Source organism: Nesoenas mayeri, assembly GCF_963082525.1.
Source record: "Nesoenas mayeri genome assembly, chromosome: Z".
NCBI classification, from domain to species: domain Eukaryota; kingdom Metazoa; phylum Chordata; class Aves; order Columbiformes; family Columbidae; genus Nesoenas; species Nesoenas mayeri.
This window is the reverse complement of record NC_137542.1, coordinates 68,339,080-68,352,125: the sequence shown is the minus strand read 5'-3', so window position 1 is coordinate 68,352,125 and position 13,046 is coordinate 68,339,080. Positions and strand designations below refer to the sequence as shown.

The 13,046-nt window shown below is 61.7% G+C and overlaps 1 protein-coding gene across 1 annotated transcript; it reads left to right on the top strand.

Annotated features, from left to right (window-relative positions):
• Positions 1–265: 265 nt before the first annotated feature.
• PHF24 (PHD finger protein 24) lies at positions 266–3,564 on the top strand (the record flags this gene model as incomplete). The annotated part of the gene is made up of 7 exons (XM_080362551.1): positions 266–634; positions 1,504–1,689; positions 1,850–1,928; positions 2,016–2,218; positions 2,567–2,733; positions 3,265–3,363; positions 3,465–3,564. 7 exons carry the CDS (start codon positions 266–268, stop codon positions 3,562–3,564), a joined length of 1,203 nt encoding a protein of 400 aa, XP_080218677.1.
• Between the last annotated feature and the right edge of the window lie 9,482 nt (positions 3,565–13,046).

Here is a 13,046-nt window from a genome sequence, read left to right as displayed (position 1 = left end):
GTCCTGCTCTACCACGCACACTCAGACCCACCACAGCCAGATTTCCACATGGCTTTGGGTCCATCTTCCCATGGCCACCATGGAAGACCTCAGCACCAGTTTGCCAAGGAGCCCCCATCTCTCCCTGCCCCAAGCTGCTCCCTGCAAACCCTGGGGGACAGCCACCAGGACACCTTTTTGGGGCCAGAGACACGGTGCAGGGTTGGGGAGCAGCATTGCCAACCAAGGCCTTAGCACTGAGATCATTCCTCACCCCCACAGAGCCATGGGGGTGCTGATGTCCAGGCGGCAGACGGTGGAGAAGGTGCAGAAGGTCAGCTTGGCTGTGTCGGCCTTTAAGGACGGGCTGCGTGAGCAGCCATCAACACGGCGGCGGGCAGAGGCGGGGGACACACGCCGGGGGACGCTGGAGCAGGAGGTGCAGGAGGGAGAGGAGGAGGCATCAGCAGGACCCTCCCAGCCAGAGGAGAGCAGTGCCAGCAAGGCGGCCTGGGAACGGCTGCGGGATGGCCGCGGCGTGGAGCCGGAGGAGTTTGACCGAGCCAACAGGTTCACACCACCCGCCTTCATCCGGCCCAAGCGGGAGCTGCATGATGACGAGCCCCCCGACATCAGCCTGGAGCCGCGCGAACAGGCGAGCAGAAGGAGCATAGGGACAGGGATGGGGAAGGGGGGATGGGGATGGGGCTGGAGACATGCAGGGGAGAGCCCCGGGGACGTGCAAGCATCACTGATGCCTGCTGGGCAGTGACAGCCTCCTGCGCACAGCAAAGCCCCATGGAGGTGGCTCGGTGGGGCAGGGGGCCAGGGTCTGGGCTGGGCAGCTGGAGGTGCCATGCAGGGAGAAGGGTGTGACTGGTCAGATGTGCCCCAGAGGAACCCCGGGGTGTCTTGGAGGGGTCACCACTGGGCACAGACAGCTGCAGCTCTGGGGAGGAGAGAAGAATCATCCGTTTGTCAGTCTACAGCCAGCCTACAACTCAATGCATCCATTCACAACTACAACCCTTACTGCCCATCTACAACCCAACAGCTTACCCACCCATGCCCGCAAGCCTTCAGCCCACCCATCCACACCCATGACTCCACCCATTCATCCACACACCCTGACAAGCCCACACCCCAGCCCACCTACAGCCTTACATCTTGTCCATGCACACCTACAACCAGCTGTTCCACAGATCAGCACTTCCATCCACCCACAGTACAGCCCTAAAGAACAGCTGACCAACAAGCCCACAGCCCCACCAATCCTACAGCAGGACACCTACACCCTTCATTCATCCCCACAAATGCATCCACACTCCTCCCATCCACCATTCATGCCCCCTGTGACCCCACCACCCAACTATTCCCTATGCCAGCCCAACACAATCTCACCCTCCCATTCCCTCTGCCCCCCAACATCCACCCCCACCTGCAAAGCACCACCCTAACCCCCACCTCACGAAGCCACCCCCCTGCCCACGCTGCCCCTCTGAGTAGCTGCCCACCTCTCCCCAGGTCCTCAATGACGAGATGTGCGAGATCTGCGAGGTGTGGACAGCCGAGAGCCTCTTCCCCTGCCGCGTCTGTAGCCGGGTGTACCACGACGGCTGCCTGCGCCGCATGGGCTACCTGCAGAATGACAGCGCTGTGGAGGTGACGGAGACGGCGCACACTGAGACGGGCTGGAGCTGCTACTACTGTGTGAGTTCCCAGGGTGGGGGACATTGGGCTTCTGCTGGGTGGTGGGTGCTCCCCAGGGAGCCGTGACTGGCGTGGATGGGAGCAGGGTCCCACATGGCAGCCTGCTCTGAGGGGATGGGGAACTTGCTGCCCCATGGGTCCTCTCTGCCCCCCACCCCAGGACAACCTCAACCTCCTGCTGACGGAGGAAGAGATGTTCAGCCTGATGGAGACCCTGCGGCACTGCAAGATCATTCCAGGTGCAGATCCCCCCTCCCTGTGTTGGGTCCCAGACAGTGCAGGGGGGCAGGTCCCCCCTCCCCAGGCGCTGATCTGTGCCCCCCCAGAGACCTGTCTGACCCTGGACGACTTCCTGCACTACAAGCACCTGGTGCACAAGCAGCAGTTTGAGCGGCCCATGGCCGAGGCGCAGGAGGAGCAGGCAGCCCTGCAGTTCTCTGCCCTGGACCCTGACAAGAAGGGGCACATCGAGTGGCACGACTTCCTCTCCCACGAGTCCATCCAGCTGCTGCAGAAACTGCGGCCACAGGTACAGCCACAGCACCCAGCTCTGCTTCCCATGGTGGCACCCATGGACACAGCACCCAGGGCAGGATTCCATGACCAGCACTCCCAGACATGACACCCAGGTCCAGTTCCCATCACCAGCATCCATAGACATGGCACCCAGGGACATCTCCCATGACCAGCACGCACGGCCACGGCACCCAGGTCCAGCTCCCATGACCAGCACCCACAGCCATGGCACCCAGGGACATCTCCCATGGCTGGCAGCCATCGCTGTGGCACCCAGGGTGGGAGATCCCCACAGTGCTGGGCAGGAGACTGAGGGTGTTCCCGTGGGGCGAGCGCTCCCCATTCCCCTCTACCCCCCCAGAACGCGCTGCTGCGGCTGCTGACAGCCAAGGAGCGGGAGCGAGCACGGGCAGCCTTCCTGGCCCTGGACCAGGACGGCGACGGCTTCATCAGGGAGGGCGAGTGCCGCCGAGCCCGGCACGGCTGGTTCCGCAAGCACCAAAAGGAAATGCCTTCCTGCAGCGTCAGGTACGGGGACACCTGCCCTGGGGTGGGGGTGATGTCCCTGCCGGGGGCCCTACCACAGCCCCAGTGCCCACCAAAGGGGCTCGGTGTACAAACGGCTGCCCCTCTCCCAGCCACCTCCCCTCTGCGCCACAGAATCAGCGTCCCCAGTTGGAAGGGACCCACAAGGATCATCGAGTCCAACTCCTGTCCCTGCACAGGACAACCCCACAGTTCACATCGTGTGTCTGAGGACGTTGTCCAGTCTCTTCTTGAACACTGTCAGGCTTGGGGCTGTGACACCTCCCTGGGGAGCCTGTTCCAGTGTCCAGCACCCTCTGGGTGAAGAACCTTTTCCTGATGTCCAACCTGAACCTCCCCTGGCACATCTTCCTGACATTCCCTTGGGTTCTGTCACTGGTCACCAGAGAGAACAGATCGGTGCCGGCCCCTCCTCCTGCCCCACAGCCCTGTCCCGAACCTGCACACCCCTCACCCCACTGCCGCCATTTGGGGTGCCAGGAGAGGAACAAAGGGCTCCCTCCTCTTCTGCAGCATCAGCCATGTAGGGCCCATGTCGGAGAGCAGCCCCGCCAGCAGCGGCAGCAGCAAGAGCCAGAAGACCCCGGCGGCTGCAGAGCAGGAGGAGGCCAGGTGAGGCTAAGGGGGGGTTGAGGGGGACACCCCCATTTTGGAGGAGACCCTGGGGGGAGCAGCAGTGTGGGGGCGGTCGGTGAGCCCCTGTCTGCCCGCAGGCCTGTCGACTGGGCCAGCTTCCTGCGGGAGAACGTCGCCTACATCCTGGCCGCCCGCCCCAACAGCGCAGCCCTGCACCTGCAGCCCCCCCCCGCCTAGACCCGCCGGCGCCATCTTGGGCAGCGACGCTGCTCCCGCCGCGGAGACCCGCCCGCCCGCCCTCCCACTGTGGGCAGAGCCGGGCACCGATTGGCTGGTAGGGGAGCGGCTGCCCCGCCCTCTCCCCTGCCCCGGTTTGTGACTGGTTGTGAGGATGGGTACCAGGCTCTGATAGGGTGAGGGAGTGGGTGTGGCGCTCGGGTCTCTGATGGATGGGGAGGAAGTAGGGAGTGGCAGGGAGTAGCCACACTGCCCCCCCCCCCCACCCCCAGACCCACTGTGGGGAGGGGTCCTGTGCCTGGGGGTGCCGTGAGGCATGGGGGACTCCCCCACAGACCCCACTGCAGGAGGGGTCCTGTGCCTGGGGGTGCCATGAGGCATGGGGGACTCCCCCACAGACCCCACTGCAGGAGGGGTCCTGTGCCTGGGGCTGCCATGAGGCATGGGGGACTCCCCCACAGACCCCACTGTGGGGAGGGGTCCTGTGCCTGGGGGTGCCGTGAGGCATGGGGGACTCCCCCACAGACCCCACTGCAGGAGGGGTCCTGTGCCTGGGGCTGCCATGAGGCACAGGGGTCTCCCCCACAGACCCCACTGTGGGGAGCGGTCTGTGCCTGGGGGTGCCATGAGGCATGGGGGTCTCCCCCACAGACCCCACTGTGGGGAGGGCTCCTGTACCTGGGGATACTATGGGGCACAGGGGTTGCCCCCCACACCCCACTGTGGGGAAGGCTCTGGTGCCCAGGGATGCTGTGGGGCACAGGGGCTGCTCACCACAGACCCCATTGTGGGGAGGGGCCCAGTGCTTGAGGATACTATGGGGCACAGGGGCTGCCCCTCACACTACAGTGTGGGGAGAGGTCCTGTGCCCAGGGATGCCATGGGGCACAGGGGTCTCCCCCACAGACCCCATTGTGGGAAGGGGTCCTGTGCCTGGGGATACTATGAGGCACAGGGGTCTCTCCCTCAGAACCCACTGCGGGGAGGGTTCTGTTGCCTGGGGATGCCATGGGGCACAGGGGCTGACCCCCACAGGCCCCACTGTGTGGAGAGGTCCTGTGCCTGGGGGTGCCGTGGGGTACAAGGGTCAGGGAACCTGTTGCCCCCATGATCTCCAGCCCCATGGCAACACCTCACCCACCAGCACCTGGAGCCATTGGGGATCCATCCCCATGGATCCCCAGCCAGAGCAGGGTCTGCCCCAAGGAAGAGTGGGGCTCACTCTGATCCTGGAGCTGAGTGCAGGTAGTTTTGGGATGAGAAGGGAACCCTGGGCAGCCCTGCACTGCCAGCCCCCCACAGTGCCATGGAGCAGCACGGCTGAGCCTCCGTGCTGCTGACAGCTGCACTGTGGGTTCAGCACGGTGGATCCTGGTCAGGAGGATGTGGCTGACAGGCACTTGGCCTCTTTCACGACCCTGCCCAGCTTCAAGACCAGCTGGGGCCCGGCAGGTCCTCCCTTGCACCCGCAGCTCATGGCCATGTCTGTGAGAGTGTTTCCCAGCACAGCTCGATGCTGCCCTGCTGGGGATCAACCATTTAATGCCAACAGATACGTTGTGGGAAGGAGCACCGGGAACAGAAGGCACCAAGGGAACAGGAGGGCAAGGTTGGATGCACAGGAGCGCTCCCCTGCATCCCTCATCCCCTCCTGTCCTGCTGGTCCCCCAGGATGCTCTCCTGCCACACAGCAGTGCGGTCCCACACCAGCCCTGTTTGCTCCTGCTCTGTCCCCAGCACAGCACCCTCACCTTGCTGGGGGCACCAGTGCCCAGGGTGAGAAGCAGGAGGCAGAGCCGAGAGCTCCCCAGGGTGTCAGCTGCAGGGATGAGGCACTGGCTGGGCAGGGTTGATGCCCAGCGGCCCTGAGGTGATGGATGCCCTCAGCCCACTGGTGAAGGAGCAGGGAACCCTGGAAACCTGCGCTGTGCATACTAGGGGTGGGGATGCCCCCGTCTCATGGCAGCCCCAGCAGTTGCCCCCCAAAACCCTCCCCGAGTGCCCTCAGCCTCTCCCCCGGCATGTCCTGGGCTCAGCCCAGGGTGTGCACAGACCAGGGGTGCACCTGCAGCACCCTGGTCCCTCCCTCACCCCCACCTCCCACCCGATGTGACAGGGACACCGTCCCGCTCAGCCCCCCTTTCCCAAGGAGGGCACAGATCCCCTCTCCTGGGACTCTCCCTTCTGCAAAACTGGGAGGCACACCAATGCCATGACACTTCCCTCTACCGCCCTGGTGTGCCACACCAATGGGGATATTTTGGATGCCAGATCTGAGATGGGGCCAGAGCCATGGCCATGGTAAGGAGGCGGCTGTGCGTGCGTGGATCGCAACACCCGCTCTGTACTGAGAAGCATCCATTAAACAGCTGTGTCCAACTAGCCTCCGTCCGGAGTGTTTACGGGGCTTCTGTCTTCTCCCTGGCAAATTCTGGGAACCCCATGGCTGCCTGTTGTGTTTAAGACCTTGCCCCAGCCTATACCAGGCAGGCTTGGCCTTGTTTCCCACAGCAGCAATGAAGGGAAGCCAAGGGAGGCACCCATGGCTCCACAAACGGGTCCCTGCAGCAGGAGGGACACCCATGCACTGGGAAGAGGGTGCTCCTTGCTGGTGGCTGCCAACAGAGCACTGAGCGCAAGGGACGGCTGGATGCTGTGAACAGGCTGCTTGCAGCAATGCAAGAGTTCCCGGAAGGAGGTGTCTGGAGAGTGGTCACCATTGCTGGAGGTTCCTCCAGTGCTCATCACATCCATGGAACAACTACGAAAAGCTGCAGGGCTGTCACTGGTGGCACATGGTCTGCAAAGGTGGCTCACCTGCCCTGGGGGGGCTTTCCTTGCACAGTGCCTGTGCTGCAGCTGGGTGGGGAACAGGGCCTGAGAAGCATATCCAAAGGGGGAATTAGGAGGGGGCATTCATAGGGTCTGCAGGCAGATAGAGCTTTTTGCCAAAAGCTGGACTTGGATATTTCAGCCCATTCACATAGCTGCAGTGGGCTGTCATTGCATCCAGATCAGTGAGCATTTCAGATCCTGGAAGCCAGATTACCTGCAGAAGAGGATGGGCACCCTGAGGAAGGAGGAGCTGGCAGTGCTTTGTGTGCCTGAAGCTGGAATGCTGTGGGTAATGGATGCCATGTGCTCTGCCAGAGGAGGGAAGCCTCAGGGAAGCCCTCGCCTGGGGAAATGGTGTTAATTGCTGAGTTATTGCTCTGGCTGCCAGAGCTGAAGAGTAAGCTGGAGCAAAGGACTGGTCCTGGGGACCCTGGGGGTGAAGGACCGGCTGCTAGCACCCCAAACCCATGCTCTGAGCACCCCACAGGATCCCAGCTGTGACAACAGAACCCCCTTGGACCCTGATCCAGCCCCGCTCTGTACCGAGCCCTTCCTCTGGGGACAAGGTGCCAGTGGCTGTCCCAGTCCCAGCCTCCCCTTGCACTCCCTGCAGCAGCCTGGCACCCCTGCCAGGGCACGCAGCTGGTGCTGTCCCTGGGGATCTAGCTAACGAGGGCCACAGGTGGCTGTGCTGTCACCACTGCGGTGCCAGCTGCCCATCACGCGTGATGTGCCACAGCTGCAGGTCCCCGGTGAGCACCCGCCGTGGGGCAGAGCGTGCCCCAGACATCTGTGTCCCTGCACAGGCAGCCTCGAGGTCTGGGCACAAGCAGGAAGACCTGGGAAGGGAATGGGCAAGGTGGTGCCATGGCATCTCTTAGCTGTCACCTGCTCCTCTGGCACCGGTGACCTCAGAGATTGTGTCCTCAGCAAGCCTGCAAACCTCCTCACCACCTGAAAATCTCTCCCTGAATTCTTGTGCAAGCTTCTCACTAAACGCTGGTGCAAACCTTTCCCTGAATCCTTCTGAGTGCTGGTCCAAACCTCTAACCAAGTGCTGATGCAGATCTCACCACCGAAAGTCCCAGAAGCCCCAGACCAAAGGACCAGGATGCTCATGTGGGATTTAAGGCTGGAGCAGGAACTGGCTGTCGAAGGAAATCCCAGAACGGGCAAATTTGTGCTGTAGCAATGCTGTCTGTGCAGCCCACTCACCTGTTGTCCCAGGCCGATCGCCCACCGCCGGCTGCCACGCAGGGGGTGCTGTGCTCCCGGTGGGGCTGCTCCTGGGGCTGCTTCCCAGGCCCAGGGCTCCAGCCCAGTGTCACCTCAGCACCGCGGGGTCCTGGGGGGCAGCTCCAGCGCCTGCGTTACGTTTCGCAGCGGTCAGAGCATCGGCCGCCCTTCACCCAGGTGGTCCTGCCGTCTGAAAGGGACCGGAGCCACCCCCGCTGCCCGCCGTGCCTGGATCAGGGTGTCCCCGCCGTCCACGGGGACCGCAGGGACGAGCGGCGCCCGGCTCTGCGGCGCAGTTGCACCCTCTGCTGGGATACGCGGCCATTGCACGGAGCTGCCACACACTCCGAAAACCTCTCTGCTTGCGGGGAAGGTGGATGCTTGGCTTGGCACCCCAGGGGTGCGGAATAGCACCCTCCTCCAAGCCCGGGTACCTTTGCGTGTCACCGGGGCTCCCCTGGGCTTGGCTCAGCTGCCACTAGGTGCCCAGGTGCCAGATGGGAGGTGACCGTGGTGTGCCCCACACCAGAGCCAGCCACCCCTTGGGGTGCCTGCAATGAGCTGTGCTGACACAGGGCGGGACAGGGGTGACGCACTGGGCTGAGACAGTGACACCGTGAGCCGTGACACCCGGCCATCGCTAGGGTGAGATGTCAGACCCCCGTCCCATCACCGCCACAGGACCAGCCAGGGACCACCGTCAGGAAAAGGGGGTTCTCTGGGCAGCGTGTGACAGTGACAGCAACAGCCACAGCCCCTGGGGGCAGTGCCACTCTGGTGGCCCAAACCCTCCTCCCCCTCCCAGCTCAGGGCAGGAGTGACCATGCAGAGCAGGGACAAGGGTCCCTGTTTAGCAACATCTGCCCAGATGTAAGCAGGGCGAGGAGAGGGGGAAGCTGAAGAGATTTGGGATACAGAGCTGGGATGAGGATCTTGGACCACCCAGATGTAACCCCCTCACCCCAAGTCAGGGTCCCTAGAGGGACTAGGGCCCTTTGGGGAGACCTCTGGGCAGAGTGGGGGGCTCAGGGGCTTGAGTGGGGTGTGAGAGGTCGTAAGAAGTGTGTCCCCCAGCCCCAGCAGAGAGGTGGCCACGGGAGGTCGCCCCTACACCATGGTGGGAGCAGGCAGTGACACTTTCGGACCTGCACACTGCACAGCCACCCCCTGCCACCACACCAGGGATGGGGACATGGGACAGCACGGCCAGCAAGGGACAAAAGCATGCCACCAGGTCACCCTAATGGGCTGGCATCACTGTGCCGGCCATGCCCCCATCCTCACATCCAGCCACTGGTCGGTCCCACAGCCATCAGAACATGCAGGGAGGAGGGATACAGGGATTGATTTCAGTCCCCAGAAAGTATTTTGTAGGGGGGTTTGTGATCCTCTTCTCCTCCTGTCCCAAACCCTGCTCTGACTGGAATCTCTGCCCCACAGCACCCACCTCCTCCATGGTCAAGTGTCTGGGGGATGAGAGTGCTGGGCCCTGTCTGAAGAACTGTGTCTCAGCCTGGACAGCCCCAGGCTCCTGCAGTTTGGGGTGGGCTCCATCCTCTGCAGGACACAGGAGCTGGGACACCCTGGGCCTTGGAGAAAAGGGACCAGCCCAGGGCTTCCTTTGGTCTCGTATCCCCTCCTCATGAGAAGCATGGGGAGTTGGAGTCCCCTCCTTGTCATGTCCCCTGGCAGGAGCCATGGGCACCTGTGCAGAGCCACTGCATCCCCCTGAATAACCTCAGGGTCTGTCTGCACCTGGCACTGCTGCAGGGCTGTGAAGGATGCCCAAGGGACGGAGATGCAGCCAGACACTGGGTGTGGTGACAGGTTCAGGGACAGCGATGCCCACCACCACCTGCTGGGACCAGCCACATGCTACCTAGGTCCACAAGGCAGCCCGGAGAGAGCCGCATGGGACCTGAGCAGGGAAATGGGGTCCCCTCCCCAGTGTTTCCCCTAGAACATTGCCAGGAGCAGCAGGACAAGCTGCCTCGATAGGACACAGCCCCACAGGCACTCCAGCGTGGAGGTGGTGTGCTCCCCGGCTCAGAAGGACACAGGTGGCCTGGGCCACCCATGGGAGCCCACACAGGGGGTTGTGCACAGCCTCCCAGCAGCACACTGCACCACCAGCTCCTGCCACCCGCACACTGCCGGCTCGGTGGCCCTGACAAGGCACGGGGCTGCCAGACGCTGCCTCCTGTTCCCAGCACACTAGCTCCTGCTTTCGTCCCTGCAGCACGGCTGCGCGCAGGGACACAGGGTGCCTGCATGGCACACGGGGTGCAGAGGTGGGCCTGGGATGGGGGTGCCGGGCACGGCGAGCATCTTGCTCTCTGCAGCAGCTTTGCTATGACTCATCCTGGCAGCCCACACAGCACCTGAGCAGGGTGTCTGGGTCCTCTCCATCCTTGGTGCAAGGCCATGCAGAGTGACGCATCAGTGCCACAAATCCCGGGTGCATCCCTCTGTGCCTCCCTGCGCCTATTGCCCTGGCCTTGCAGTGGGACCAGGAGGTGGCATCAGGGATTGTGGCCCCAGCCCTGAGCTCCCATGTCCTGCAGTTCCGCGCTCCACAGCAGCCTGCCCCCTGCTGGCCCGTAAGCAGCCGCTATTGAGCACCAGGTGTGGTGTGGTGGTGGACATCAGATGCCGAATAAGATGGGCAGGGAAATGGTTTGCGGTATAGCAGAGGGCAGGACCTGCCTTCCTATTCAGGCTGTGCAGATCCAAGCTCTGTGGCTGGCATGGGAGCAGATGCTGACCGTCCCTCTGCGTAGCACAGTGTGCAGCTGTACAAGTGCCACACGTGTCCCTGTGTGCTCCAGCATCCCTACTCACACCACACATGTGCTGCACACTCTAGCATCCCCTCTCCATCTGGGATGCAGCCCTGGACCTGAAAGCCACCATACACAGTCCTCTCTGACGCCCACACCCCAGTGCCAAGGTATATGATGGAGACACTGGTAATGAAGCACCAGTCCAGGTCTAATCTTGGAGTCCCATTGCTCCCAGGCGTACGCTGGCTGGCCAGGGAAAGAGGAAGGCAGCCAGGGTACCTGGAAAGCAGGAGTTTGGATCCAAGCCACCCCAGAAAGCCATCACCGCGCTTGGCACAGGCAGAGGCACACAGCTCACTGCCAGCCAGGGACACAGAGCCCCATCTGGGTCACCTGCCAATCCCCAGGCAGCATCCATGGGGCCGCTCGCTCCCCAGGAGCAGCGTTAGAGGCTCTGGCAGTGACAGCAAGGGTAGTAAAGGGGGAGGCACCTCGTGTTCAGCACGGGACACCCCGTGTCCCAGTAGCAAGAATGGTCCGGGGGCTGGAGTGACTGATCCGCGAGGAGCCACATGCATCTATATCTGTCTCACTTGGCTGAGTGATGAGTAAGGGAAGGACAGGAGAGCAGTCTGCACACTACCAGGCAGAGGAGGAATTATTTAGGCTAGAGCGCAGGGGCGGAGGGAGCGGGTCTGGAAGGAGATGGGTGGAGGGAAGGTGGAGGCTGGGTGGGATGCTCTGGCAGCGCTCCCCCTCTCTGCCAGAGGAACGCCGGGCTGGGGAGAATCAGCAGAAGAGCTGAGGGACTAGAAGCTGCTGGCTCACTTTTGGGGAGAAAAGACTTTTAGCCAAGAGAGTGACCTGCACTGGAGCAAACTCCACAGCTGGGCACTGGCTTGGAGACCTGCCATTAGCACTGCGGGACAGGCAGCATCCCTGATGCACAGAAAAACACCTGGCAGCTGCCTGCGCAGGGCAGGCCCCGGAGCATGCACAGCTGCATCCCTGCCCTCCCGCGACATGCAGGCAGCTGGACATCGGGCTATGTGCAGGAGCTATTTCTGCTCCCTATGCTGGGAGCCGTGCCTGTGGACATGCCGCACCACGCTGCACCAGCCCAGCTGCTGCGGGACAGACAGGTGCTGGCCTTGCAAAAATTCGCCTCCATGCCCACGAGGTGAACTTTTAGCAGCAGGGAAAAGTGGAAAAATTACCCCAATATTCATCATCTCTCCTGAGCCATGGCCTGGCATTACAGTGCTCACATGTCGGCATCTGATGCACAACAAAAGTGAAAGGCAGTAGGAGGAGATGCTGAGACCCAGGGGACCCACATGCTTTGTGGCCAATTCCTTCTCCTGGGATGGAACAAACCCCACCACATAAGCTGCCCCCACAGCCGACAGGTACCAGACCAGACTCCGTGGGTCACCCCATGCTTTAGGGTCTGACAGGAGGATGGAGAAGAGCAAGTCAAACACAGGAAGCCGTGATTCCTGATGACATAATACTTCTGCTGGGTAACCCTGCCTCATTGACTTGCAGGTTCCAACTCTTCCCTCCGCACTGCAAAGATTTTTGCAGCATAACTGGGGCACAAACATCCCAACCCAAATGGCACATGAAGCCGTGGGAGCCTGCAGCCTGCTCTGTGCACGTAGAATAGAGCCAAGGAATCTGCATGTCCTCTGGACCTTCCAGCCTTGGAAGATATTTGAAAGGGGAGCATCATTTCTAACCTAGAAAGCCCCCAAAACTTGCAGCCAGGAGTACCTCAAGGGCCTCTGGCTCACTTTAACAGTGCAGAATTTAAATGTGTGTATTACGGTCAAGAAGTGGGGATGAGATTGAGCATGAGCCCTGTCAGTCAAACATCCACGGGCTACAAGAGTAGGACCACAGTGCAGCGTAGTGCAGGAAAAGAAGTTAAAGAAAGGGCTATAACCCAACATGATTTCATCCCTGTGTGTTCAGTATGTCTTGCCAAATAATCCTGACTTCTTTATTTGGTGACTTTATAAACACAGTTGCTAAAACACCACTGCAGACACACAAGGCTGCTGTCAGGTCATCTCTCCAGCACCCTAAGCACAGAGTAATGCTGAGGGAGCATTAAGCAATGCCAGGGGAGCACCAAGCAATTCCCAGGGAGAACCAAGCAATGCCAGGGCGGCACCGAGCAATGTCACACAGGCAACAAGCAATGCCACACAGGCAACAAGCAATGCCAAGGAGGGGACTCAGCAATCCCGGGGGGCACTAAGCAATGCTGGGGAAGCACTGCAAGGCCAGCGACTAGCCAGGAGCAGCTGTGGGGATCAGCACCCATCATAGCAGCTGCCACAGGCAGTGACACCTCCAACACCACCTGGTCCCTTCTGAGCCAGCCTGTGCCTGGCAGGTCCCTGGGCCAGCAGCAAGGTGGGATTCAGAAGCCACATCATCACTCCGGCTTCATCTCTCATCTTCTAATCCTCAGAGCAACCCGACATCCTCTTCTGACACCCTCAGCGTAGCCTGGCAACGACAGTACCAGCATGGAAACAGCTGTACTGGCATGGCAACGGCAGTACCAGCATGGCAATGTGGCTGTCAGTGAAGAGACAAAAATGTCAGGCAGATCTC